The sequence below is a fragment of the Pelobates fuscus genome, chromosome 6 (assembly GCF_036172605.1).
Source record: "Pelobates fuscus isolate aPelFus1 chromosome 6, aPelFus1.pri, whole genome shotgun sequence".
NCBI lineage: Eukaryota > Metazoa > Chordata > Amphibia > Anura > Pelobatidae > Pelobates > Pelobates fuscus.
This window is the reverse complement of record NC_086322.1, coordinates 143519365-143547347: the sequence shown is the minus strand read 5'-3', so window position 1 is coordinate 143547347 and position 27983 is coordinate 143519365. Positions and strand designations below refer to the sequence as shown.

The following is a 27983-nucleotide window of genomic DNA, read 5'->3' as shown; positions in this document are numbered from 1 at the left end:
GAGAGAGGAATTTAAGGTAATCTGAAGTCTACAAGCTCTGGGGGAAATTGGGAGAGAACATATGTTTATATTTGAGCATGACAAAGATTCGTATGACAAAAATGACACATCAAAGTATAAAAAGAATGTTTATTTTGTTGTACAAGTACCCTATCCATGTACATCATTCTTTGATTAATATAATATACTGCATCAGTAGAAAGACTGAAATTCATACACAAATAATACACTCTATCGTGAGACTATGCTCAAAATAATCCAAAATAGAGCATCAAATCTGATATAATGCTGATGGAGGCATGGTTTCAATAATTTGTCTACAGAGTTTGCAGTGTCCCTACTGTGGGTTAACAAAGAGGAATAAAAAAGTAAACAAAAATAAAATAAAAAAACACATGAATTTGAAAACAAACATGACTTGTCATTTTAAGATTAGAAACCTTAAAGAGACACTTCAGGCCGCTGCTGATCAAGATGAACTTTTATAGGAAAATGACTTACATTGCTGAATCAAAAAAAAACAAAAAACTATATGGTCTGGCCACATGTAAATTTCTTAAAATAAAATGCCAACATATTTTTTAATAAACGTTATTGAAAAGTTATCTGTTGATGTCGTTTTCATTATTACTTTTTGCTATGTTATTATAATGAAAGATGTGATGCTTGTGTTGAGTTACCAGTGGTTGATGTTCATTACAAGTTAGTAAACCATGACACACAAAATGTTAACTAATTCTTGCACAGAAAGCTATAGGACGGTAGTGGTAGGGAACCACTACCCAGATAGGATTTATTGGCCTCTGCAGGTGGATCAGATCTCTGAATCAATGTTTATAATATGTGTCTCCTCTAGAGAGTCTTTTTAAAAAACAGTATTCATTATCACCTGGTCAATGGGTTGATTATGAAAATAATCAAATTTAGTAACAAAGTGGTGGTATTGACTGGGGAAACAAATTTCACAACCGTACAAATTAAATTACAAGTAACTAAAGTTCTTAATTTATCAGATTATATTCAGTGTACTCTCCCCTAACAACAGTCTGATGCTAGCAGTCTGCAACATCAACCAATAAATAGATTGCATTTTGAGTTTATCATGACATTACTTCTTTAGCTTTTTCTGTGCAGCTTTCTTCTTTACCATTTGCAAGCGCTTCATTGCATTCAATTGAGATTCCTGAGATGTGGGGCCTTTTGCTCCGGACTGCTGATTATTGGGGTCCACGGTAGTTTTACTACTACTGCTCCCACTGCTTCCTGAAGAATTGCCTCCTCCATTTCCACTAATCAGTTGACTGCTGCTGCCAGATGTGTTTGTGCTTGGACTGGGCAGGCTGGTTTTGCTGACATTGTCACTACTCAAGGAATGACTGAGACCAGGTTTGCCAAGTATAAGAGGTGGCAGAGGTTTAAATGGGATGGTATTAGAGGTGTTGCTGCTTGATCCAGTTTTAGACCCTGAACCAGTTTTAGAAGTGGCCATTCCAGATGTACCTGTAGGTTTCTGTCCTGCAGAAAGTGCAGGCGGCTTCCCACTGCTAGACGGTGCTGTTGAACTCAACTTGGCTGATACTGGCGCGGCACTTGCCGTTTTGGCACCAAATGCAGCCCATCCTGTGAGGCCACTTGCAGCTGTAGATGAGGCTGCAGAACTTGAGGAATTGGAGGACACTGCAGCTGATACCTTAATTCACGACAAAGTAAAAACAAGTATTGGTAAATAATAGTGAGAAACATACTCATCATGTACAATTGTAAACCCACGATAAAGAATTAAAAGGACAATTTAAATGTTTTTTCAGTGGAAAATATGAAGTAAGTAGGATTAGGGAATACTAAAGCGTCATTTAAAATGCTAGACTATTGTTTAGACTTGTGGGCCACCTTCAAAACAAAGATGTTAATTCCCTTTAATCTAGAGGTGAGAGGGTGTCCTTGCCGTGGTAGATTATTTCCCAACCAATCTGATGCTTCTCTATTAGAAGCATTATTTTCCACTTTCTGTCCCAGTACAGAATCAGGAAAAGTGCCTTGCTGGCTATGTGACTGACAGCTGAGAGAGGGGAAAGAAAAGTGTGCAAGAAGGGACACTGTGCCAGCTGAAGGCTAAAGCACAGACGTCCTACTAGAGGATAAAACAACAACTTTCTTAATATGTGTAATACCCTCTCAATCCAACAGCATTTGTTTATTTGTTTACATTGTTTATTCTTTCCTTCTATTAAAGACTTTTTTTGTTTACTCAGAAAAGAAAAATGTTAGTGTCAGCCAACAATGATTTGTCTAAGAGATTGGCAGTAGAGTTGGTGTGAAAGAGAATATTCACAAGGAAAACCATACAATTTACGCAGCACACACATTTATGTTTTTCCCCATTGCTATCGCTTGGAAAAATATTACCTGCCAGATTGCACACATACGCCTTTCAAAAATGAAAAAAATGCTTGTTTAAGCTAGAATGGCTATAACAGCATTTTTTCCTAAATTAGAACTTCACCATGAGTGGACATATTAATCTGCAAATCTCCTGTACAACCATCACTTTAATTATTTTACTGTGTTGTGCAAACACGGAGATAACCTACACTAACAGTATACAGCAGACTGACATGTTTACCCAGAATTACCATCAAGGTACTGTGGAAGCACCAAGAAACAGTTTTACAATTAGCAACTTCAGTAATGCACACTAATGCAGCACAGAAAATGTCAACATTCCCTTGAAAGTCTTACAAATCTTGATTAAGACTTTAAATTCTTATAGTAGGAAGGAGATGCAAATAAATAGCAACTCCAAATAACAGCCACTGCTCTATTTTAATAGAGGCTCTCTGACAAAACAAACCTGAGAGTTCAACTAAATAATATACAGTAGATCATTCATCACCCACCACCCAACAGAAACATTAACCAACAGATAATCTCCCTTCCCCAGGTAATTCATTCTGGGACACAGTACCGTACTTTGTGTGATGTCAGACTGGCTGGGTTTAGCAATGGATAGTCATTCCAAGCTGCTTTGACAGGTAAAAAAACATGTCTCTCTCTTTATCAGAAATGCATGTGGAACTTGGAGGGAAAGGACAACTTGAATGAATGAGAGGCAGCTAGAAAAATTAGTTGGATGCCGATAAGAAAGAACCATAAGAACTGGCACTAGATAGGTGAAGAAAGTGGCATAACATTTTTTCATGGTGTAGCTATAAATGCTAGTTCTCACTTGATCCTACTGCTAAAATGTATATGATTTATTTAAAGGCTGTGTCACTTGCTCGTAAAAATCTTTAAAAAGACTCCTGTAGGGGGGCGGAGTCGGACCGCCAAGCAGCACGGACGTGCGGGGAAAGAGCTCCCGCCGGGCGGACAGCAAAACAGCCGATACCGGCGGCCACAGAGCTCCTACACCCATCGGGGTGTGCCACCCGTGACGGGGGTGCACCATAGCACCGGATGAGCCCTCTCCTGAGCTTGCCGGAGCCGGTGGCCCGACACACGAATTGCGGCCTGCGGGAGTGGATGCCGGGGAGAGGCGGACGCTCTCCTCGACGCCGGAACCCCCAGTTCCCCCCCCTCTGGACCGGTGGGGGTCATCCCGGTCCATAGCAGAAAAGCGGACACAATCTGCAGCTGAGAAATAAGGCTAACTAGTCGACCGAGACAAAGGGTGCCTGGGCATGCATAAAATGGCCACCCAGCAGGAGCCAGAGCAGGAGCACGCAGACAGCTACCCACACTCGCAGCACCTAGAAGCACTGGACCGACTTTGCTCAAAGTTCTACATGATGCTATGCGACAGAGGGGTGCTGTACCTTCAAGTGGCTAAGATGGTCTCCTCATGGATCCGTCCTGACACCCGCCGATGCCACTACGGAGCTACACTGCGGGCATTCGGAGGGGACAAGTAGACCAAGACGCAATGGCGGCGGACGAAGGTTCGGAGCACACTGGGTGCAGGCCACCACTCACACACAAGTAAGAGCGAAACAGCCAGGCAGCCACAAAGCCCCGGCAAAGCACCTAGACATAGCACCTTAGACCAGCAAGCCTCTACTCTGCAATCGTGGAATACAGCAACCTACCAAGCCACAGCACAGCTTACTGCCGCACACGATCAAGCCAAAGAGGAACCCTGGCCCTCCCCAGTTGCAGAGACTGTCTATCCCAAATGGCCCATGTGCGGGTCGGCTGATCCGGGACTGGTCCATAACCCTGCCAAGAGAACTACATTAATGACCACCGGCAGGTTTATAATTAAGGCTATGCAACGCCAACTCTGGGTCAGGTTAAGATGGTTACACAATCTGGCATACTTGTTTTACTAGCCTTTGACTACCCCTACTTGGCATACAATGCTCCACAACTATACGATTAGCTTAATACCACAGTTTCTCCTGTTTAGCCACGTAGTTAACCCGCTGGGTGCCTGTCATTTAAAGCAAAATCATTTTATCTGTTGTTTTTCCATAAGCTCCTACTTATAAATAAGCGGTTATATTTCGCATACACTTCACCTAGACGCAGAAACAATATAGAAGTGCAGTCTATTTTCTCGCATTGAAGCCTCTTAACGTATGAAGCGTTTACCGTTTTTCTTGGTTTTGGTGTTAATCCTACACTTTTATGTCAAGCGCGATCTTTACTAAATCACTATATGCCAGGCAAACTTCAAGGCGTATTCTAAGCATATTTTAAGCGACTTTAAGCATAACAAGCGCTGAAGCGCGATCTTCACTATATTACTAGATGCCAGGCAAATTTCAAAGCGTAGTTTAAGCATATTCTTTAAGCATATAAAGCGTCTGAGCGCGATCTTTACCTTTGACACTGTTTTAAGTCTATGTACCCATCGAGCAATGTAAGCTTATACATCCTAATTACACGAGTTTGTCTCTTGCATGTCATTCAAAAAAAAAAAATGTGCCGTTTACACTGCCACGTATATGTCAAACTATGCAAATGCCTGCAGATGCTGTCGTGGCTCTGCATGACTACTGTTATCTGATGCACAAATAAAATAAAGAATTAAAAAAAAAAAAAAAAAAAGACTCCTGTAATGTTAACTATAAATATATTCATGTTTAACCTTTGGGTATTCATTTACTGTACTGGATTTAGGGCACCACCCCTTTAAAAATATAAAAAATGAAGGAAAAAGCAATTAGCCACAAATGTAATCCAGTGCAGAGGCAGTCTCCTCCAGCAACCACTCCAACTTCTCTGAGATTAACATTTTTGATAATCTTGATCCAAAGCAAAGCTTCTCTTAGACAAGCTGCTCAATGTAAACAAGTGGTGTTGGATGACGCATGAACATGAAGAAAATCAAAGATCTTCAATATGAAAGCTCAGATAAACAGCCACTTAAAGTTATTGAAAATGAAAACATGGCTGTTTCTCAGACAGCATTGTTTTGCAGAGCCAGATAAAAGGGACGGGACCTTTGGACCAAAACCCATTCATTAAGACGTAGTGATTTTGGCATCTAGGGTGTCCCGTGCTGAATTTCTAAAAAGCCTAACCAAAATACAGTCCTTAAAATTTCTCCCAGAATAGAGGACGAATGTCAGGCACATTTTGAATATCAATATTTGAAACAAGAAAACCATTGTAGCTGCTACAATTAAATAGCAGATATCAGTTCTACAATGTAAATATGCTTTATGGAGCTTTATATATGTATATATAAAATACAAGAACTGATTAAGAAGATTTTTATCTTATAATATACACATTCTGCATTTCACATTAAATTAAGTAAAACCATACCTTAACTTCTGCTCTTTTAAATGCTAAAAATGTGTTTGCAGAATCTGGCTTGGGTTTCTGTTCAGGTTTGCTGATGGATGGATCCTTTACAACTGGTAGAGCTGTAGTTACTGAGGACGGGACAGGCTTTTGAGAGGGCTTCTGATTCTTTTGTGCCTGAATAATACATGGAACATAGAAATAGAAAACAGAAACTACAAGACCCTGTATAGAAACACATACACAGACTAGCTATCTTTTTTTGTTTTTTTTTCTTCAGATGGTAACCTTTTAGCAAATACATAATACTGTGTATTGAACAGAGCAAAACACACCAAATGTAACCTTTTTAATGATACACTATACATCTCAGATGATCTGGTTTACTGAAACTAAATAAAACAAATACAATGCAATATCACATTCTGGTCGTCTTTCCCTACTCTTAAATTTCTGAAAAGATTTTTTGTAAATTCTGGACACACAGAATGCCTACCATTCTTTTCATTTGCCTGGTACAGCGGGCACAATACCAGACAAGACGAGGGTCATTCACATCCTTATCTGTGACCTGGGGTTTGTGGCAGTCCTGATGGTACAGATTGTGGCATTCCTGGCATTCAACCAACACGTTACCAGAGAATACAGTCATTTGTCTGAAAACAACAAGTTTGATACTTTAGATAATCATTAAGGAGCTTGTCCATGCTCTAGTAATTTCCCGCATGGATTACTGTAACCCTCTCCTGATTGGTCTCCCCAAAAGCCGTACTGCCCCGCTACAGTCTGTAATGAATGCTGCAGCTAGACTGATTTTCTTATCCAGTCGGTCCTCGCACACCTCGCCCCTCTGCCAGTCCTTACATTGGCTCCCTGTATCCTATAGGAGTCAATTCAAAGTGCTAACCCATACATTTAAAGCACTGAACAATTCCAACCCCTCTTATATCTCTTCACTGATCCAGAGGTATGCCCCTCCTCGTACCCTCCGCTCTGCCCACGACCACCTCCTGACCGCTGCTCGCACCCGTACGGCCAACTCACGCTTGCAGGACTTCTCACGGGCGGCTCCTCTCCTATGGAATAACTTGCCTACTGCCATCAGACTCTCCCCTAGTCTTCAATCATTTAAGAAGGGCCTTAAAACCCATCTCTTCAGGAAAGCGTATGGCCTCCCAGAGTAATCTCTCCCTTACATACCTGTCGCTTGCTCTCCTATGGGATAGTGCTTTGCTCTCTCCTCCAGCTCTGCTTCACTCCTACTTGATATTTCCTATCCTAATGTTTCTAATACCCCACCTCCAATAGACTGTAAGCTCATTTGAGCAGGGTCCTCTTCAACCTATCATTCCTGTAAGTTTTCTTGTAATTGTCTTATTTATTGTTACATCCCCCCCTCTCAAAATATTGTAAAGCGCTACGGAATCTGTTGGCGCTATATAAATGGCAATAATAATAATAATAATAATAATAATTAAACATTAACATTGCACAGTGCTTTGGATTTTCTCGGCTACAGCTGTTTGATACCTGCTATAATACACCTTCTGTGAGAGTATAGGGTAGCAAGATCAATTAATCTATGAGCAACCAGCCAGTGTAGTAAAATCCAAATCAAAATGTGTTTCACAGGGTATGAAAAACTATGTGATAAAATAGAGTATACACAAAATGGTGCTTCTTGTTTTACTTGCACATTGCAAAGTTATGTGTCAGAGTTAACCATTATCCAACTGATTTATATATCACATAAAATCTACATTCTCAATAGAAAAATAATATAAAAAAATAATCACAGAAAGAAAACGGACTGTACACACTCACCGGCACACAACGCAGGCCAGGCCCATCTCCATGGCAAAATCATCAGCGCTGGTCTCATCATTCATCACACTTGAAAGACCAATCGTGATAAAATCCTTGCTGGTCTGCACAGTGATGGGGGAGGAACGGGCTTCTGGTTTCTCCAAACAAGGTTTCTTTGGCAAGTCTGCTAGGTCACTTAGCTCCACCTTCAGCTAATACCAAACATATACATAGTGAGAATAACAGGGAAACAAACACACATAAAATATTGTTACACTCATTTGGCAAGTAACCTTTAAATCTGAATAATGATTTAGGACTTGGCTGGACATGTCCCTTGAAATTTCAGACTCTGGGTTAATGTCACGGTAAGTACCAATTACAGCTGACATATCCACTCTTTATTAACACTGTGGCAGCTGCTTACTTGTGGCGTCTGGACATCTCATTTGTTACTAAATAGACTTTAAATTAGGGATTCACATTTTCTACAAATTAGCCAACTAGTTTGGCAGCTGCTTCTAAGTGCTGCTACAAAGTGTATTTGGAGATATTCTGGAGATAGACTGCAGGTATATCTGAGGTACACAGAAGGTGGGGGGAAAAAATAAAGAAAAAGTAAGATTTGTTTGATTTAAACTCCTCATCTCATTAAAATGGCAGACTTAGTTCAGTGTAATAGTTGTTGTGCATTTGCTTCATGCTCCACTTTTTGGAGGTTTGGATGTTTTCTAATCTGTAGACAGTTCTCTATATTGCAGCATGAGATTGTATTTTTGAAGTCGGAGATTTGTAAATTATCTGTTAAACAAGCAAAGGCTGGGACTGTTGGAAATCCACTGCCGAAGAGATGCATTACTGTAGGATCTGGTAGACTGACAGATATGGACAAAAGGCATACTGCACAGTCTGTGTCTCTACATAATTCATTCTCTGCACTTTCAGATTGTAGTGGTGTTACGGAGAAAGGCTCAGGCACCGAGCTTGTGGAACCACCATCCTCTATGCCTAAGGTGAGCAAGAGTGCAGCCAATGACAAAAAGGACAAGGTGAGGCCTGATAGAAAGCAGTTGTTGTTGGGGGATTCTATCTTAAGAATTGTGGAGTTGGACAATAGTGGCTTTGTGAGATGTCTTCCTGGAGCTACTGCTCACAGAGACAGGAGACGTATTTGTAATATTGTTATGCGAGCAAAGCAGGAAGGGGAATTGGATGTACCTGTCCATCTAGGGACAAATGGGTTGGCTTGTAGTAAGGTTTCTGAGGTAAAGGAACTTTGACAGACAACAAAGGGTTGTAGTCAACGGAGTCTATTCCAAGCACGGTCTAGTTACCAGTGGGGTACTCCAGGGATCTGTACTTGGACCCATTCTCTTTAATATTTTTATTAGTGATATTGCAGAAGGTCTTGATGGTAAGGTATGTATTTTTGCTGATGATACTAAGATATGTAACAGGGTTGATGTTCCTGGAGGGATAAGCCAAATGGCAAATGATTTAGGTAAACTAGAAAAATGGTCAGAGTTGTGGCAACTGACATTTAATGTGGATAAGTGCAAGATAATGCATCTTGGACGTAAAAACCCAAGGGCAGAGTACAGAATATTTGATAGAGTCCTAACCTCAACATCTGAGGAAAGGGATTTAGGGGTGATTATTTCTGATGACTAAAAGGTAGGCAGACAATGTAATAGAGCAGCAGGAAATGCTAGCATAATGCTTGGTTGTATAGGGAGAGATATTAGCAGTAGAAAGAGGGAAGTGCTCATGCCATTGTACAGAACACTGGTGAGACCTCACTTGGAGTATTGTACGCAGTACTGGAGACCGTATCTCCAGAAGAATATTGATATTTTAGAAAGAGTTCAGAGAAAAGCTACTAAACTGTTTCATGGATTGCATTATAAAACTTACAAGGAAAGGTTAAAGGATCTTAACATGTATAGCTTGGAGGAAAGACGAGACAAGGGGGATATGATAGACATTTAAATACATAAAGGGAATCAACACAGTAAAGGAGGAGACTATCTATATTTAAAAGAAGAAAAACTACCACAACAAGAGGACATAGTCTTAAATCAGAGAGGCAAAGGTTTAAAAATAATATCAGGAAGTATTACTTTACAGAGAGGTTAGAGGACGCATGGAATAGCCTTTCAGCTGAAGTGGTAGAGGTTAACACAGTGAGGGAGTTCAAGCATGTGTGGGATAGGCATAAAGCTAGCCTAGACTTAAGATAAAGCCAGGGACTAATTAAAAGTATTTCGAAAATTGGGCAGACTAGATGGGCCGAATGGTTCTTATCTGCTGTCACATTCTATGTTTCTAGCCATGATTTAATTTTTCTAAAAATCTCAATGGTTTAATGGTGTATTTAAATTTACACAGCATGCATATCACATTAACCTTTGTAGTGCCACTGAAGAAATGCCTGAGTGCACATACGCTCATACAGCATTACTGAGCTGATGATCAAACACCCTGCAGTATGATGATTGACAATGTCGCCCTGAAAACTGTAGGGCCACAGAGATATGTTTTCCGATTACTTTTGCAGCACTACTCACGACCAAAAGAATTTAGTGGGGTAAGGTAACGAGAAACAGAATGGAAATTATCCTTACCATGGTGTTACCAACGTTCTCAACACAGAAATAGGAAACACATGGTAATACTGCAGTGGACTACTACCTTGTCAGTTGATCTCTTTTCTGCCTCCTTCTTCAACTTCTCTGGTGCAAGAGATTTGCTCGGAATGCCACTCACAGATGAGCTGCTGCCTTTCATTTCTGGCTTCGGTTTGGACATTGTTACTTTAGGTTGGTCAATTTCCTTAAAATGTAAGTAAAAAAAATATAAATCATAAATCAAAGTAGTTTTTAGTTACTTTGTCCCTCAAATGACTTATCATTGAGTCCTCCTTGCTCCGGTTTCGGGCTCACCCTTACCTTATACATGTATGCACAATTATTAACAATTGTGAGCTAACTGTAAGTTTTAACACTTAGGTCAATATAGCAGAGTGGAAGAATTTTTCATTTTATCCCTTAAAAGTCTGTAGTTAGGTTGCCAAATGGAAACATTTAACTATTTTAGTTAATGCCAAGGCATGATAAGTGTTGTACTAAACAGAAAAATAACAGTTTTATAAACAGGTGCTAGGTCAGTCACTTAGTATTCGGACTGCGGTCAGACGAAGAGTTTTAGAATGCCAGTTTCCTACTTTGCTATATACTTTAAAGACAGAGTGCTGCTTAATCACTAAATATCTAAATATGTGGAATCAACAACAAACTACATGTCTGGATAATGTTCTATAATACAAGACCATGTCAGGATTCAATCAGAGTCAGTATGTGGTCCATTTTGCAATATATGAGCCTTGTTAAAATGCACATGGATCCTGTATCATCTATTCAAAATGTGTTGCTCACTTTCTGAGGAGGTCGATAGCCAGAGTCAATGCCCCTGCACAGAGACTCATCCAGTAACGCCTTCAGTTTTTCAGCAGAGTCCTTGCTCTTGGAATGAAGGTAGCCAAGTGCCTTCAGAAAAATTGGATCTAGTTCAGTGTTTATCACGGCTGCCATGATGGGAACCTGAAAGGCATGAAATATAAGAAGTTCAATCCCAGAGGTAGAATAAGGTGAATACATTGGCGATTTTATTTATTTCACCATTTGGAAAATGCAACACAATAGGGAGCAATATTTCACAATGTTACTGTTAAACAAACCAAACACAAACATTTTTTTTTTTGCAAAGCTCTGTACTCATGCATGTATTAAGTATTGATTTAACTAGTGCCACATCATTCAATAAGGTCCAAACTGAAAGAATACAGGCCACATGCATTAATCTGCAGGATTCCCATGGCAATTGTTTGTATTACATTTTACAAGAGAAACAAATTTTAATGAAGTTTAAGCTGTTTTTTTTAGAACAATAAGGAATACATTAATAATGAATACTTGAGAACCATAATGCAAACATTAATAATAACAAAGTATTTAAGCAGGGTAGGTACATTCAGATTACTCTTGTTTCCAAGTAGGTCCTGGGGATGTTACTTTTGCCCAATATCTAGTCAATTTAATTGTACTCATTATACCTACCTCGGAAGGATGAAGGGCTGAGTGAACCCTACAGGAAATTGAACCTATGACCCACAAGTGTTGAACAGATTCTAGTGATGATGCATTAGCCCACTGAGCACTTGAAGGATTATGCCAAACAAAAAGGTGTTTTCAGAAAACACTCTTTTTGGTTAGTTACCCTTGCTTTGCTCTTATGCTCCCCACTTCAAAAATTTAAAACAGAGCTAATTAACTTTATCTGTTCCATCTCTGAGGTCAAGTTCTCCCTACAGCCTGATCTCCCTTTATAGACGTCACACCCATTTGCTGCAGGGGTAGGGGCTGTGTTGGCATTAGATGCCTATCACCAACCTGCTGTTTATGCTGCCATCAGATGTCAAATATGCACAGAAATAATTACACTTCATTCAGCAAAGGAGTTTATTTTTGAATGTGCACCATTTAATACTGAAACAAAAAAAGAAAAAAACAATATTGGATCAGTGAAAACAACGGAACCAACACACCAGTAAGACACTCCAGGGGTGACGAAGTTATTGAGAAATGCAAATTAAGGGCACTAATTCACTTAAGTGAAGAAATGCCACCTGGATATGATGGATACATCCTCTAGAATCATACTGATTGTGGGTGTAAAGTGCAAAAGCTCCCAGCTTAAGTGAAAGACAAAAAGTCAAAAGTCAAGAAAAGATAAATAAACCAAACCCTGTTAGGCTAATCCCTATCCTATTATCCCCCCCCCAGATTACAAAGGGATTATATATATACACCATACAAGTAAGAAGAGCAGTCAACAAGGTTTTTAAAATGGCCTCTGCTCAACCACAAATAAAAGGTATCAAAAGTAAAACATAATATATGACCCAAAAAACTGTCAGGGGATAACAGCACATTAAGGAGAGTAGGCAAAACAGGCCTATAAAATATCATCCAAAGAGCACAATAGAATAACAACGAGTCATATATTGTTAAGTGTAGAGCAAACGTCTAAATAATATCTTAAATAGTCCCATAATCACAACAGGGCATAATGGCAAAATGGAGTAAATGCCTAACAATGCAAAACACACACAGGAAAGCAAGACACAAAATATGTCACATGGGTGTATCAAAATAGAGTAACATGATGATAGAAAAGCCTACTTTCCTGTGAGTCTAACTCAGGGGTAGTCAACCTTTTAATACTGACTGCCCACTTTTGTATCTTTGTGGATGGTAAAATTTGCTTACCGCCCACCAGTGCCACAGAAAGTAATTTTATAGTGCAAGCTATTTTTTTATTTTTTAGAAAAAATATATACTTAAATGTATCTAATTTTTTCTATTCTACTTTTTTTTCGATGTGTGTCTGTGAGGTGCTGTGTGTGTGTGAAGGGTGGTGTGTGTGTGTGTGAAGGGTGGTGTGTGTGTGTGTGTGTGTGTGAAGGATGTAGTGTGTGTGGGAGAGGTGCATTGTGTGTGAAGGGTGAGTGGAGCTGTGTGTGAGGGGTGCAGTGTGAGTGGTGCTGTATTTGTGTTTGTGTGTGGGTGATGGGTGCTGTGTATGTGTGCGAAGGGTGTAGTGTGTGTGAAGGGTACTGTGTGTGTGTAGGCGGGCAGTGCGTATGTGGGCAGGTAGTGGGTGTGTGAGGGGGGCAGTGTGTGCGTGTGTGAGGGGGGCAGTGTGTGCGTGTGTGACGGGGCAGTGTGTGCGTGTGTGAGGGGGCAGTCTGTGTGTGTATGTGAGGGGGGCAGTCTGTGTGTGTATGTGAGGGGGGCAGTCTGTGTGTGTATGTGAGGGGGGCAGTCTGTGTGTGTATGTGAGGGGGGCAGTCTGTGTGTGTATGTGAGGGGGGCAGTCTGTGTGTGTATGTGAGGGGGGGCAGTCTGTGTGTGTATGTGAGGGGGGCAGTCTGTGTGTGTATGTGAGGGGGGCAGTCTGTGTGTGTATGTGAGGGGGGCAGTCTGTGTGTGTATGTGAGGGGGGCAGTCTGTGTGTGTATGTGAGGGGGGCAGTCTGTGTGTGTATGTGAGGGGGGCAGTCTGTGTGTGTATGTGAGGGGGGCAGTCTGTGTGTGTATGTGAGGGGGGCAGTCTGTGTGTGTATGTGAGGGGGGCAGTCTGTGTGTGTATGTGAGGGGGGCAGTCTGTGTGTGTATGTGAGGGGGGCAGTCTGTGTGTGTATGTGAGGGGGGCAGTCTGTGTGTGTATGTGAGGGGGGCAGTCTGTGTGTGTGTATGTGAGGGGGGCAGTCTGTGTGTGTATGTGAGGGGGGCAGTCTGTGTGTGTGTATGTGAGGGGGGCAGTCTGTGTGTGTATGTGAGGGGGGCAGTCTGTGTGTGTATGTGAGGGGGGCAGTCTGTGTGTGTATGTGAGGGGGGCAGTCTGTGTGTGTATGTGAGGGGGGCAGTCTGTGTGTGTATGTGAGGGGGGCAGTCTGTGTGTGTATGTGAGGGGGCAGTCTGTGTGTGTATGTGAGGGGGGCAGTCTGTGTGTGTATGTGAGGGGGGCAGTCTGTGTGTGTATGTGAGGGGGGCAGTCTGTGTGTGTATGGGAGGGGGGCAGTCTGTGTGTGTGTATGTGAGGGGGGCAGTCTGTGTGTGTGTATGTGAGGGGGGCAGTCTGTGTGTGTGTATGTGAGGGGGGCAGTCTGTGTGTGTATGTGAGGGGGGCAGTCTGTGTGTGTATGTGAGGGGGGCAGTCTGTGTGTGTATGTGAGGGGGGCAGTCTGTGTGTGTATGTGAGGGGGGCAGTCTGTGTGTGTATGTGAGGGGGGCAGTCTGTGTGTGTATGTGAGGGGGGCAGTCTGTGTGTGTATGTGAGGGGGGCAGTCTGTGTGTGTATGTGAGGGGGGCAGTCTGTGTGTGTATGTGAGGGGGGCAGTCTGTGTGTGTATGTGAGGGGGGCACAGTGTGTTTGAGGGGTGTAGTGTGTGAAAGGTGCATAGGGTCTATGCTGTGTGTAGGTGGGTGAGATGTGAAAATCTATCTTAATGTCTCCCCCTCCCTTCTTCTTAGTTTTTACCAAGGAGGGGGGGGGGGGGAGGGGGTAATGCTGCAAGCTCTAGTGGTCCAGTGGTGGCATGTTCACTTTAGCCTGCAGCTCCTCCGTCTGCAGGCTGACTCTCCTGTGAGCACAGCACTGTATTGGAGCATTGCCATGGTAATGCACGGCCACGCTCCGACCAGCCTGCTCGTGGGAGGAACACAGAGCCTCCCAAGCCCTTTCCTCCCTCTGCTGGAACTAAGTGCTAGCAGGCCGGTGAGGAGATCTCACCTGTCCGAGAGGGTTTACATCAAGGCTGGCTCTCAATGGGCCGGCAGAGGAGTTTAAAGGATCTCCTCTGCCAGCCTTGGTCCACAGCCAACGAGGCCCACCGGGCGTTTTCTGCAGAACCCACCTGAAATCCCAAACCGCCCACTAGTGAGTAGTAGGGACCAGGTTGACTACCCATGATCTAACTAAACAGGATAGGGATAAAAAAAATTATAAAAATAGATACAGATACAATTAGATAATCATAATTGCAAAGAAAGAATCACCAAGTGTATGGTGAATTAGGTGAGGTAAGGTGCCCAAGAAAAAGCAAGTAGTTTGATGCGTATTTCGGTGCAGTATATCGTCAGGGGAAAACTTTAATATTGTGGCTGATCAGTGTATAAATAGACTGAGAAAGGCTTTTGTTTTGCTTTGTCAATTCCTGTCCTTCTGATCACTGGCCAAACCATAAAAAAAAAAAAATAAACCAACATTGAGAGAATAGTTACACCTTTAACCAAGTTATTCCCTTCAACAAACAATAACCAAACATAAACAATCCACTTCCATCTTACTGTAGAAATTTGTGAAAAGCAACACTATTTTACTTTTAGTAGCCCCATTTAAATCACCTAGGTGACAGTGGAGTGTCCTACCTCATATATGCACAATGGGCCTAACCCTGCCTAAAACATTCATCTATAGCAGTGGTTCCCAACCCAGTCCTCAAATACCCCCTAACAGTCACGGATTTAGGGATTCCACAGTTGTGTCTCAAGTGTTTTTAGAAGGAAAAAAACACTTTAGACACAACAGGGTAATCCCTAAATCCTGGACTGATAGGGGTTACTTGAGGACTGGGCGGGGAACCCCTGATCTATAGCATTATATACTGTGTCCCTTTCTCTAGTCTCTGCACTTCCTGTTGCTCTTCTGGCTTCCTGACCTTTGGCTCAGGTCCTGGACTACACCTCTTTGTAAGGGTTTCTTAAAAATCCTGCATACTTCTTTATGAATGGGTACTAAGACATGGCTTGACAAATTTGCTTGGAATCTAGGAGCCAGATAAAAAAAGTTAAAAGCCAGATTTTTCAACGTCAAAAATACAATTCTTAAAGGGACACAATAGTCACCAGAACCACTACAGCTTAATGTAGTTGTTCTGAAGTCTACAGCCTGTCCCTGCACAAAAGGCAATGAATAGTTACACATCTAGTAACAGTCACTCAGATGGCCACTAGAGGTGCTTCCTGGGTCAGTGCAGCACCTATGTTCAGCATCTACACACACACGCTCTGCATGGAGATGCTGAATATTACCCATTAGAAAGGCATTGATTCAATGCATTTCTATGAGGAGATGTTGATTGGCGCAGGGTTGCATTTTCCTGCACATGCACAATAGTCTACCAATGCTTTCCTACTGGAAGGTATTGGATTGACTGAGATTGTCAAGAATGATGATCTCAGCCATGGAGGTGGAGATAGCCGCTATGAGACCATCACAGCATGGGAAAAAAGGTGAGTAAGAACACCTTTACCATGTGACTGGAGGGTTACCTAAACAGACAAACACACAAACTCACTGATGTGACAGACACACTCTCGCAGACAGGCACACACTCGCAGAGAGGCACACACTCTGACCGGCCACACACTCTGACCGGCCACACACTCTGACCGGCCACACACTCTGACCGGCCACACACTCTGACCGGCCACACACTCTGACCGGCCACACACTCTGACAGACACACAGAGAATGATACTGCAACACGTACATTTTCACATACACTCACAAATTATTGTTTTATTTAAATTTGTACACCCAGTCTCCCTACCTTTGGGAGAGCTGGAGTAGATCGGATTTCCCTAGGGTACATATTTTTGCTCTACTCCCTAGAGTGCTGTTTAGTGATGCTGGGGCCGGATTGATATTCTGGCTCCTGGCATCAGTGGAAGGCGCATCATGGAGCAGAACAGGGAGATGACAGCTCCCTCGCCGCCTTCTCTTTCCCTGAGCTGGCCACACGACCGCTCACCTGTCCATGAGCAGCCCGCCTGAGCGGTCTGTGAGCAGCCTGTGTCAGCCTCCACGAGCCGCATGCCGCCCGCCTGCCTCCATAAGCCGCCCACTTCCAATCACTGGCAGCCGGTCACCTCAAGGTTGAATGGGCTCACAAATCCCATGTGCCAGGACAAATTTCCTAGCACCTGGTATTTTTTGAGCCCTGTACTAAAAAGTACTACAGCACTACTATTCAAGGTACTATACGGTAACCAACCTTCCAGAATTTGTTTCAGAAACCACCGACATAACATTAATGTGGTCAGAAGCAACTAACCTCCTGCCGATTGTCAATAGGACACAATCCACAAAGCTCTGCCACTCTTAACCCTATTACCTAAGAGTCATGTATACACTGTTCCCAACCAACCTGACCCCAGAATTGTGTATACACAATTTAATAATGAAAGCAAAATGTTTTATGTAAACATTTAATTAGCAAATTGTCCCATTTGGGGACACAGACAGCAGACCTGCACCTGCAGCTGCACAGGCACTTATGGAGATCTACAGATCTCTCCTGCCTGGCCTACATCTCTGGCTGGGTGCAGATTACTGTAGATGATCCCTCCTGGTCAAAGATCTCAAGAGAACATTCAGAGTGGACTGCACCCAGCTAGGAGGTACAGACCTGCACTGGCAGCCCACCAGGGAATGGATTATTGCCACCCTACCTGACTAGGAAGTAAGCAAACATAAAAAAGGTATTACAGAATGTGGGTAGACTGCGCACAGAAACACACCCTTGTCATCATACCTGTCACAATCACCCCCTAACCCAGCCTAAAACCCACAATCATCCCCTAACCCAACACTAACGCCCACAACCCTGTCACATTTCCCCACTGAAAACAGTCATCTTTATACATGCGCACAGTCAAAATCCACACATCAAACACAGTCTTGCAATAAACATAATGTGCAAAGTCCACAAGTAGCACCCCATAAAACACAGGAAGCAGTTTGCTCACAGACATACACTGCCAGACACAGAGACACACATTCTAACACAAGGATATCCACGGTCAAGAACACTCTCAGTCACACAATGCCAGAAAACCACACTGTTACATACACCCATTCAGACATGCACTGTGACTGTATAACTGTGTATCAGTGTGTGTATACATAGATATGTAAGAACATATGGAAAAATATACATGTTAAAGGATTATAGAATATATGGAAAAAATTGAATGTTACATACTCAGATATATTATTTATTTATTCACCACAATTTTTTCTTATCTGTAAATTCTTAATTTGGTAAAAAAAAATTCTTTCAATTTTCTCTGTCCAATGAAAATTCAAATTTTTGTTTCCATTACTTAATGTGCTATCTATGCATAGTGAAAGGAATAATACATTTAAAGACCACTTTCCAGGATGCCCTAGATCAGGGGTAGGCAACCTTTTAGCAGCACTGTGCCGATATAGGATTGTGATGTCCCGTAGCGTGCCGTTCCTATTATTTTTAAATTGAGGTGTGTATGCTGCCGTATCCTGCTTGTGTTATTTTTACTGTAATTGCTTTGTATCGTTGTATTTGTGCGTATATGCAGGGCCGTCTTTAATATTGACTGGACCCTGGGCAAAGCATTTGCTTGGGGCCCCCTGAACCCTGTCCCCCCTCCCCAGGCGTGCAATCACGTCATCCACCTCAACGCAGTGGCGGACCTAAAGTAGAGAGGTGCAAGAATTTTTTTGGACCTCCCTGTTGCACGGGTGATTAAAAGGTAGATCCCCATCTGTCGTGCAACTCCAAAAACGCATTGACAGCTGGGGCTCTACCATTTACCCATGTATCCAGGTCTGTATTTAGCACTAAGCAGTTTTTGTGTGTTTGAATGTAAACAGGTTTTTGTATGAAATATTTTTGTATGTGGTGTTGGCGTGATTGCAAGCATGTATTTGTGTAGTGTTGGTTTTTGAATGCAGGGGTGTATTTACATATAATTTTGGTCTGTAACACAGACATGTGTTTGTACGTAGTGTTGAAATTTGAATGCAGGGGTGTATTTGTGTGTAGTGTTAGTGTGTGAATGCTGAGATGTATGCACATATACATGCACACAGAGATATACACACTGAAACACACACACACACACACACAGATACACAGACATACTGACACACACACACACACACACAGATATACTGACACAGATTTACTGACACACACACAGACATACTAACACACACACACAGACATGCTGACACACACAGACATGCTGACACACACACACACACAGATATACTGACACACACACACAGACAGACATACTGACAGAGACATACTGACACACACAGACATGCTGACACACACAGACATGCTGACACACACACAGACATGCTGACACACAGATATACCGACACACACACATACTGACAGACATACTGACACAGAAATACACACACACACACACAGATATACTGACACACACAAAATTTACACTTTAAAACCCACTCTCCAGTTTCCTACCTTCTACCTGGTGGCTGAAGGTATTGGGAGTTGGGGTCTGGCTCTCTCGGGCAGCCCCCTCCACTCTGCCTACTCTTCTTTCCCGCGCGCTCCTCTCTTTGTGGGAGGAAGTGATGCAAGTCCGTCACTTCCTCCCAGCCTGCTTCCAAAAAGCAAGGGGCCCGCTCGCTGTTAAAGCACCTCAGCGCGCCACCGGGCCCCTGCTGACAGAAGGCCTTCTTAGTGTGCGGATTACCGGCCGGGGGTTAGAAATAGTTGAGGTCAGCGTGGCTCACGGTGCAGCTGCCCTGTTTGCCCCACGTTAAAGACGGCCCTGCGTATATTAGCTATTATATTGTATATGTTCATGAGTAGTTTATGGTATTGTGTATGATACATATGAATGTGAGTTGTGTATGGGGGCTGCTTGTGGAATTGTGTGTGTGAATGGATATGTCACATTGTGTGTTTGGTAGTGTGTGGGGGCTGTTTGGGATATTGCATGTGAAGCTGCAGTGGGGTTGTGTGCATGTATAAGAATTGTTAGTGGTGTTGTGTTTGTGCAGATTGTGTGTATGTTTGTGTGTGGGCTGTCCGTATTATTTGTATGAGGGGAGGGTTATTCTGCATTTCTGTGTATATCTAGCAGTGTGGGTGGCTATCCTGGGTTCCGTATGGGACCAGGCCGGCCAGGTACATGTCAAGGACAGGAGCTGCAACTGCGAGCTGCTCTACTACTGTGTAGATTCCCATTCACAAGTGCTGGGAGGAAGTGACCTGAAATCACTTCCTCTACGTGCTGCAATGCATAAATTGAGGATTGTCCTTCACCACCTTTTCGGATTAGCAGAAATCTGAAGTTTTACTGGGACTCCTGATAGGCAAGAGCCTGTTTGTCTCTAGCAGCCTTGAGTGCCGTGCAAAGACACCTCGAGTGCCGTGCATGGCACTAGTGCCGTAGGTTGCCTACCCCTGCCCTAGATTTTGGTGTTTTTTTTTTTTTTTTAGAACAGCTTGGTAGTGAAGGGGTTAAGGATACTCAGTGGAATAAAGGGTTCAATTATTTGATTAGTGATAGTGAATAGTTTTTTGTTTAGCAAATTAACCTAAACTACATGCTTCACAATCGCCAGAGTAAATGTTCGTTTACTATATTTTCCAGCTGTACACCTGCGTCACAATTTTTTTTCATCCAGTTTAGAGCACAATAAAATTATAAAAATGCCCATCCATTCCTTCAGTTGGTTGCTATAGAAAGGGTGTGTGGTCAGGTGTTTATTATTCTACCTTCTAAAAGTGACCGTCAAGCTTGAGATAAATAGATCAGTATGTGCATACCTCCTATCTTTATAATGTATTCAACCCACTGTAACCTCAACATTGCAGTGCACTAATCCTAGCATTAGAGGCATAATATAGCGTGCAACGCTAGCATTGTAGTGCAATAACTCCCTGCAACTCTAGTGCAATAGCTCCATGTAAAAGTCGCATTAGAGTGTCATATAACCCTAACAATACAGTCAGGGCCGGCCTTAGGGGTGTGCGAGCTGTGCGGCCCCACAGGGCGCCATGGAGCAGGGGGCGCCGTGCGGCCGCACAGCCGGCCGGGATTTAAAAAAAAAAAAAAAAAAAAAGTTTTTTTTTTTTTAAATTTGCAGCGGGGGCGGAGCTTACCGTGTGGCGGGGGCGGAGCTAAAAGCACCGGAAAACTGCTGCAGGGGAAGCAGGAAGGAGTCCCTGCTTCCCCACCAAACAGTCACCAGGAGCTGCACTGCCTACACAATGAACTCCACAGGTAACTGTGGGATTGTCAGGTGAGTGTGACTCTCTGCCTGTGTGTATTACTGTCTGTGTGTGTATGACTGTCTGCCTCTGTGTGTCTGTGTGTATGACTGTCTGCCTGTGTGTGTGTGTATGACTGTCTGCCTGTGTGTGTCTGTGTGTGTGTATGACTGTCTGCCTCTGTGTGTGTCTGTGTGTATGACTGTGTGTGTCTGTGTGTATTACTGTCTGTGTCTGTGTGTATGACTGACTGTCTGCCTGTGTGTGTCTGTGTGTGTGAGACTGTCTGCCTGTGTGTGTGTGTGTGTGTATATATGACTGTCTGCCAGTGTGTGTATGACTGTCTGCCTATGTGTGTCTGTGTGTATGACTATCTGCATGTGTGTGTGTGTGTATGACTGTCTGCCACTGTGTGTCTGTGTGTATTACTGTCTGCCTCTGTGTGTGTGTCTGTGTGTATTACTGTTTGCCTCTGTGTGTGTGATTGTGTGCATGGCTGTCTGCCTCTGTGTGTATGGCTGTCTGCCTCTGTGTGTCTGTGTGTATGACTGTCTGCGTGTTTGTCTGTGTGTATGACTGTCTGCGTGTGTGTGTGGATGACTGTCTGCCTCTGTGTGTGTCTGTGTGGATGACTGTGTGTCTGTGTGTATTACTGTCTGCCTCTGTGTGTCTGTGTGTATTACTGTCTGTGTCTGTGTGTATGACTGACTGTCTGCCTGTGTGTGTGTGTGAGACTGTCTGCCTTTGTGTGTCTGTGTGTGTATGACTGTCTGACTCTGTGTGTGTGTGTGTGTCACATACAACCAATACACGCATATCACACACTGTTAATACACCCATTACAAATATCACACATAGCATACATATCACACACAGTCATCACACCTACTATCACATACACAGACAACACAAACATTACAGCATACATGGATGACGTGGGGGGGGGGGGGGGGGGGCGCTGTGAAGATTTTTCGCACAGGGCGTCTAAATGCCTAAGGCCGGCCCTGAATACAGTGGAATAACTCCCGGAATCCTTAGTATCCCAACATAACTGGGTGCAACCTCCTATAGCCCAAGAATTATACAGCAATACCTTCCCATAACCATGGTATTGCAGTGTAGTAACCACCATAACTATAGTATTAGACTGCAATACCTCCCCATAATACTAGTATTGCAGTGTAATAACCCCCACAACCTGCGCATTACACTATAGTACCTCCACATAACCCCAGCAATACAATGTATTAACTTCAGTAGCCCTAGTATTACAGTGTGCTAATCCCAGTATATCTAGTATTACAGTGTATTAATCCCAGTATATATAGTATTACTCTCAGTATATCTAGTATTACAGTGTATTAATCCCAGTATATCTAGTATTACTCTCAGTATATCTAGTATTACAGTGTATTAATCCCAGTATATCTAGTATTACTCTCAGTATATCTAGTATTACAATATGTTAGTTTTAGTATATCTAGTATTACACTATGTTAGTATTAGTATATGTAGTATTACAATATGTTAGTATATCTAGTATTACACTATGTTAGTATATCTAGTATTACACTATGTTAGTATATGTAGTATTACAATATGTTAGTATATCTAGTATTACACTATGTTAGTATATCTAGTATTACACTATGTTAGTATATGTAGTATTACACTATGTTAGTATATCTAGTATTACACTATGTTAGTATATCTAGTATTACACTATGTTAGTATATCTAGTATTACAATATGTTAGTATATCTAGTATTACACTATGTTAGTATATCTAGTATTACACTATGTTAGTATATCTAGTATTACACTATGTAAGTATATTTAGTATTACAATATGTTAGTATATCTAGTATTACACTATGTTAGTATATGTAGTATTACAATATGTTAGTATATGTAGTATTACATTATGTTAGTATATGTAGTATTACATTATGTTAGTATATCTAGTATTACACTATGTTAGTATTTGTATATGTAGTGTTACACTATGTTAGTATATCTAGTATTACACTATGTTAGTATTTGTATATGTAGTATTACACTATGTTAGTATATGGACTATTGCAGTGGGCTAATTCTCCCACTCATGTAGCTGGCAATACCCTCGACCTTATTTTCTCCTATTCATGTACATTATCTAATATCTGCAATACTCCATTTCCTCTCTCTGATCACCACCTCTTATCGTTTGCTCTCAATTACCCCCTCACCCAACAACTTCAGCCTAACCCCCCTCAGCTCAGGAGGAACCTTAACTCTATTGACCTCCAGCAGCTGTCGGCTGACATTGATTCACAACTGCTATCCATCCCTTCCCTCTCCTGTCCCTCACTGGCCATCTCCACATATAACACTACCCTCACATCTGCCTTGAACACTGCAGCCCCACTCCAAACATGCACCTCGAGGATAACACGACCCCAACCTTGGCATAATAAATCAACACGCTATCTGCAGAGTTGCTCCCGCTGTGCTGAACGCTCCTGGAGGAAGTCCCGCACCCAGGCAGACTATCTTCATTATAGATTCATGTTGCTTTCATACAGCGCAGCCCTTGGCCTCGCCAAACAGTCCTACTTTTTCTCTCTCATTAGTTCATGCTCCCGCAATCCCAGACGTCTCTTTGACACTTTTAATTCCCTTCTCCGCCCTGCTGTGGCCACCCCCCAAACTAACCTTACAGCTGATAGCTTTGCATATTACTTTACTGACAAGATTGAACAGCTAAGGAAACAATTCTCCCCTCCTTGCCGTTCTCTTTCTCAACCACACATAAATCATGCTTTCCCTACCCTTCAGACTTTCTCCCCAGCTACTGAACAAGAGGTGGCTGCACTTCTCCGTTCCTCTCGCCCCACCACTTGCCCACTTGATCCTGTCCCATCTCACCTCATCAGATCTCTCTCCCTTTGTCTTGTGCCTACCCTAACACACATATTTATCTGCTCTCTCTCTTCTGGCACTGTTCCTGCTGACCTTAAACATGCCACTGTAATACCTATCCTGAAAAAAACATCTCTTGACCCGTCCTCCCCCTCTAACTATCGTCCCATATCCCTGCTCCCTTACTCATCAAAGCTTTTGGAAAGACTTGTCTTTACCCGTGTGTCTCACTTCCTTAATTCCAACTCTCTCCTTGACCCTCTTCAGTCTGGCTTCCGCCCTCTCCACTCTACTGAGACCGCTCTTATCAAAGTGACTAATGACCTAATCTCCGCTAAATCCAAAGGTCACTACTCCATATTAATTCTCCTTGACCTCTCTGCTGCCTTTGACACAGTTGATCATGCTCTCCTCCTTCAAACTCTTCAATCACTCGGTCTCTGTGACTCTGTCCTCTCTTGGTTTTCCTCTTATCTCTCCCAACGCTCATTTAGTGTCTCCTTTTCCAAGGATACCTCCTCCCCTCGCCCTGTCTCGGTTGGAGTTCTCCAAGGCTCTGTCCTTGGTCCCCTTCTATTTTCTCTTTATACTGCCTCTCTTGGAAAACTTATTGCCTCTTTTGGATTCAACTACCACCTGTACGCTGATGACACTCACCGGATATACCTCTCCTCACCGGACCTCTCCCCGGCCGTCCTGCAACGTGTCACTGCTTGCCTCTCTTCCATCTCTGACTGGATGTCGTCACGCTTTCTCAAACTTAACCTCTCTAAAACTGAACTCCTTGTCTTTCCTCCTCCTAATACTGATCCTCCTCTCTCACTCTCCCTTCAAGTCAGTGATATCCACATAAGTCCATCCCTACAAGCGCGCTGTCTTGGCGTCATACTTGACTCTGGTCTCACCTTTGAGTCTCACATCCAGTTTGTTGCCAAGTCCTGTAGGTTCCAACTCAAAAACATAGCCCGCATCCGCCCCTTTCTTACGCAAGATGCTACCAAGGAGCTTGTCCATGCTCTAGTAATTTCCCGCATGGATTACTGTAACCCTCTCCTGATTGGTCTCCCCAAAAGCCGTACTGCCCCGCTACAGTCTGTAATGAATGCTGCAGCTAGACTGATTTTCCTATCCAGTCGGTCCTCTCACACCTCGCCCCTCTGCCAGTCCTTACATTGGCTCCCTGTATCCTATAGGAGTCAATTCAAAGTGCTAACCCATACATTTAAAGAACTGAACAATTTCAGCCCCTCTTATATCTCTTCACTGATCCAGAGGTATGCCCCTCCTCGTACCCTCCGCTCCGCCCGCCACCACCTCCTGACCGCTGCTCGCACCCGTACGGCCAACTCGCGCTTGCAGGACCTCTCACGGGCGGCTCCTCTCCTTTGGAATAACTTGCCTACTGCCATCAGACTCTCCCCTAGTCTTCAATCATTTAAGAAGGGCCTTAAAACCCATCTCTTCAGGAAAGCATATGGCCTCCCAGAGTAATCTCTCCCTTACATACCTGTCTCTTGCTCTCTCCTATGGGATAGTGCTTTGCTCTCTCCTCCAGCTCTGCTTCACTCCTACTTGATATTTCCTATCCTAATGTTTCTACTACCCCACCTCCTATAGACTGTAAGCAGGGTCCTCTTCAACCTATTGTTCCTGTAAGTTTTCTTGTAATTGTCTTATTTATTGTTACATCCCCCCTCTCAAAATATTGTAAAGCGCTACGGAATCTGTTGGCGCTATATAAATGGCAATAATAATAATAATAATAATAATAATATGTAGTATTACAATATGTTAGTATATCTAGTATTACACTATGTTAGTATTTGTATATGTAGTATTGCACTGTTAGTATATGTAGTATTACAATATGTTATTATATCTAGTATTACACTATGTTAGTATATCTAGTATTACACTATGTTAGTATATCTAGTATTACACTATGTTAGTATATCTAGTATTACACTATGTTAGTATATGTAGTATTACAATATGTTAGTATTACACTATGTTAGTATTACAGTGTATTAGTATAGTTAGTATTAGTATAGTTAGTATTACAATATGTTAGTATTACAGTGTATTAGTATTAGTATAGTTAGTATTACACTATGTTAGTATTTGTAGTATTACACTATGTTAGTATTACACTATGTTAGTAAATCTCATATTACACTATGTTAGTATTACACTATGTTAGTATTACAGTGTATTAGTATATCTCGTATTACACTATGTTAGTATTACAGTGTATTAGTATATCTCGTATTACAATATGTTAGTATTAGTATATCTCGTATTACACTATGTTAGTATTACAGTGTATCAGTGTCTCTGTGCCGGTACCTGGATTCATTCAGTAGGATGCCAGTGATCGCTCTGCTTCCGGTGATTGAGCGGAGTCCGTGGGTCCGGCTGCTACTCGTGCTGAATCCTTTCGTTCCCCCCGTGTACACAGTGCCATGCAGAGATATTACTGTCACCGGGTACACTGACAGGCTCTGTGTGCCGCACTGTTAGTAAAATCATAAAAGGGAACTAATACCGAGTCGGTAGGGGGAGTTTAATTGAGTGACATTGTGTTGATGTCAGGCCGGTGTGTATTAGTGGGGACACAGGAAGTGTGCTGCACATGGCTTGGATGTGCTCTTACATGGTTTATTGACATCAGGGCTGGAGCTTCCTCTGAGTAAAGGTACAGGCTGCATTTAATTACTGTATATTATTACATTTAGAAATCACTTGTTTCTGTAACGTGTAATATAAACTAATGGCAGATTGAGGACATGTTACTTTGCAGTTTTAGGATGTATTATACTTGCATGAAAAAAAATGAAGATGATCCCTTGAAGTGGGTTTTGCAAATTATATGCAATGTTAAACCATCAGGAAAATTAAAGTAGCCACAAAGCTTTTCTTTAAGGATGTTCAGAGATGCAACTATAGCTCATGTCTTACATTGGTGATATGTAAGATTTATAATAAACTTGTTTGTTATACAGATTTGGAGTAGAGTCGTCTTAACGCATGGGCACGCTGGGCAGTAGGGTTGCCAAATTTTCTGTATATTATTCTTGGAGATTTATTCAGAACCTTCAAACCCTCTTTATTACAATGTTGAGGTGGACTAATCACCTCAGTATCAGCTGTTAGCTACATGCAATCTTGTTGTTACGAATATATATATTTACTTTGACAAAAACAATACTGTACTACACACTTAAAGGGGGACTATCCGCACCAGAACAACTTAAAGGGATTCTATAGTGCCAGGAAAACTAACTGATTCTCCTGGCACTATAGATTTCCCCTTTGTCAGGGCACCCTCCAGCGGCACTGAAGGGGTTAATAGCCCCTTCAGTCCCTTACCTGTCACTCCGCAGACGGAGGAGATCTAATGCGCATGCGTGTCAATGACTGTGCTCGCATTAGGATCTCTCCATAGGAAAGCAAATATACAATGCTTTCCTATGGGGAAAATCTGACGCTGGAAGTGCTCATGCATAGCAGGAAGACGTCCAGCGTCAGATAACGGACCAAAAGTCTGTTTCAATTTCAGAAGTCCCTCTAGTGGCTGACTTCAATAATTACCACTGCAGGGTTAAGGGAGATGGGAGTTTGCACCCAGACCACTTCAATGAGCTGAAGTGGTCTGGATGCCTACAGTGTCCCTTTAAGCTTAAAGGAACACTATAGTCACCTAAATAAAGCAGTTTTAGTGTATAGATCATTCCCCTGCAATTTCACTGCTCAATTCACTGTCATTTAGGAGTTAAATCACTTTGTTTCTGTTTATGCAGCTCTAGCCACACCTCCCCTGGCTATTATTGACAGAGCCTGCATGAAAAAAACCTGGTTTCACTTTCAAACAGATGGAATTT

General features: G+C 42.5%; 2 protein-coding genes across 2 annotated transcripts in view; one reads left to right on the top strand and one right to left on the bottom strand.

The window, feature by feature from the left end:
- Window positions 1-145: 145 nt before the first annotated feature.
- Window positions 146-26628, bottom strand: INTS12 (integrator complex subunit 12). Its single transcript, XM_063458385.1, has 7 exons — window positions 26449-26628; window positions 10992-11156; window positions 10249-10389; window positions 7576-7769; window positions 6248-6407; window positions 5773-5928; window positions 146-1690 (listed from the first exon to the last, which is right to left on the bottom strand). The coding sequence occupies exons 2-7, from the start codon at window positions 11145-11147 to the stop codon at window positions 1109-1111; spliced, it is 1389 nt and encodes a 462-aa protein (XP_063314455.1). The 5' UTR covers window positions 11148-11156; window positions 26449-26628; the 3' UTR covers window positions 146-1108.
- Window positions 26538-27983, top strand: part of GSTCD (glutathione S-transferase C-terminal domain containing) — a 143278-nt gene continuing 141832 nt past the window's right edge. The window contains exon 1 of the mRNA XM_063458384.1: window positions 26538-26797. The gene's annotated coding sequence lies outside the window, so the exon portion shown is untranslated. The remainder of the gene's footprint in view (window positions 26798-27983) is intronic.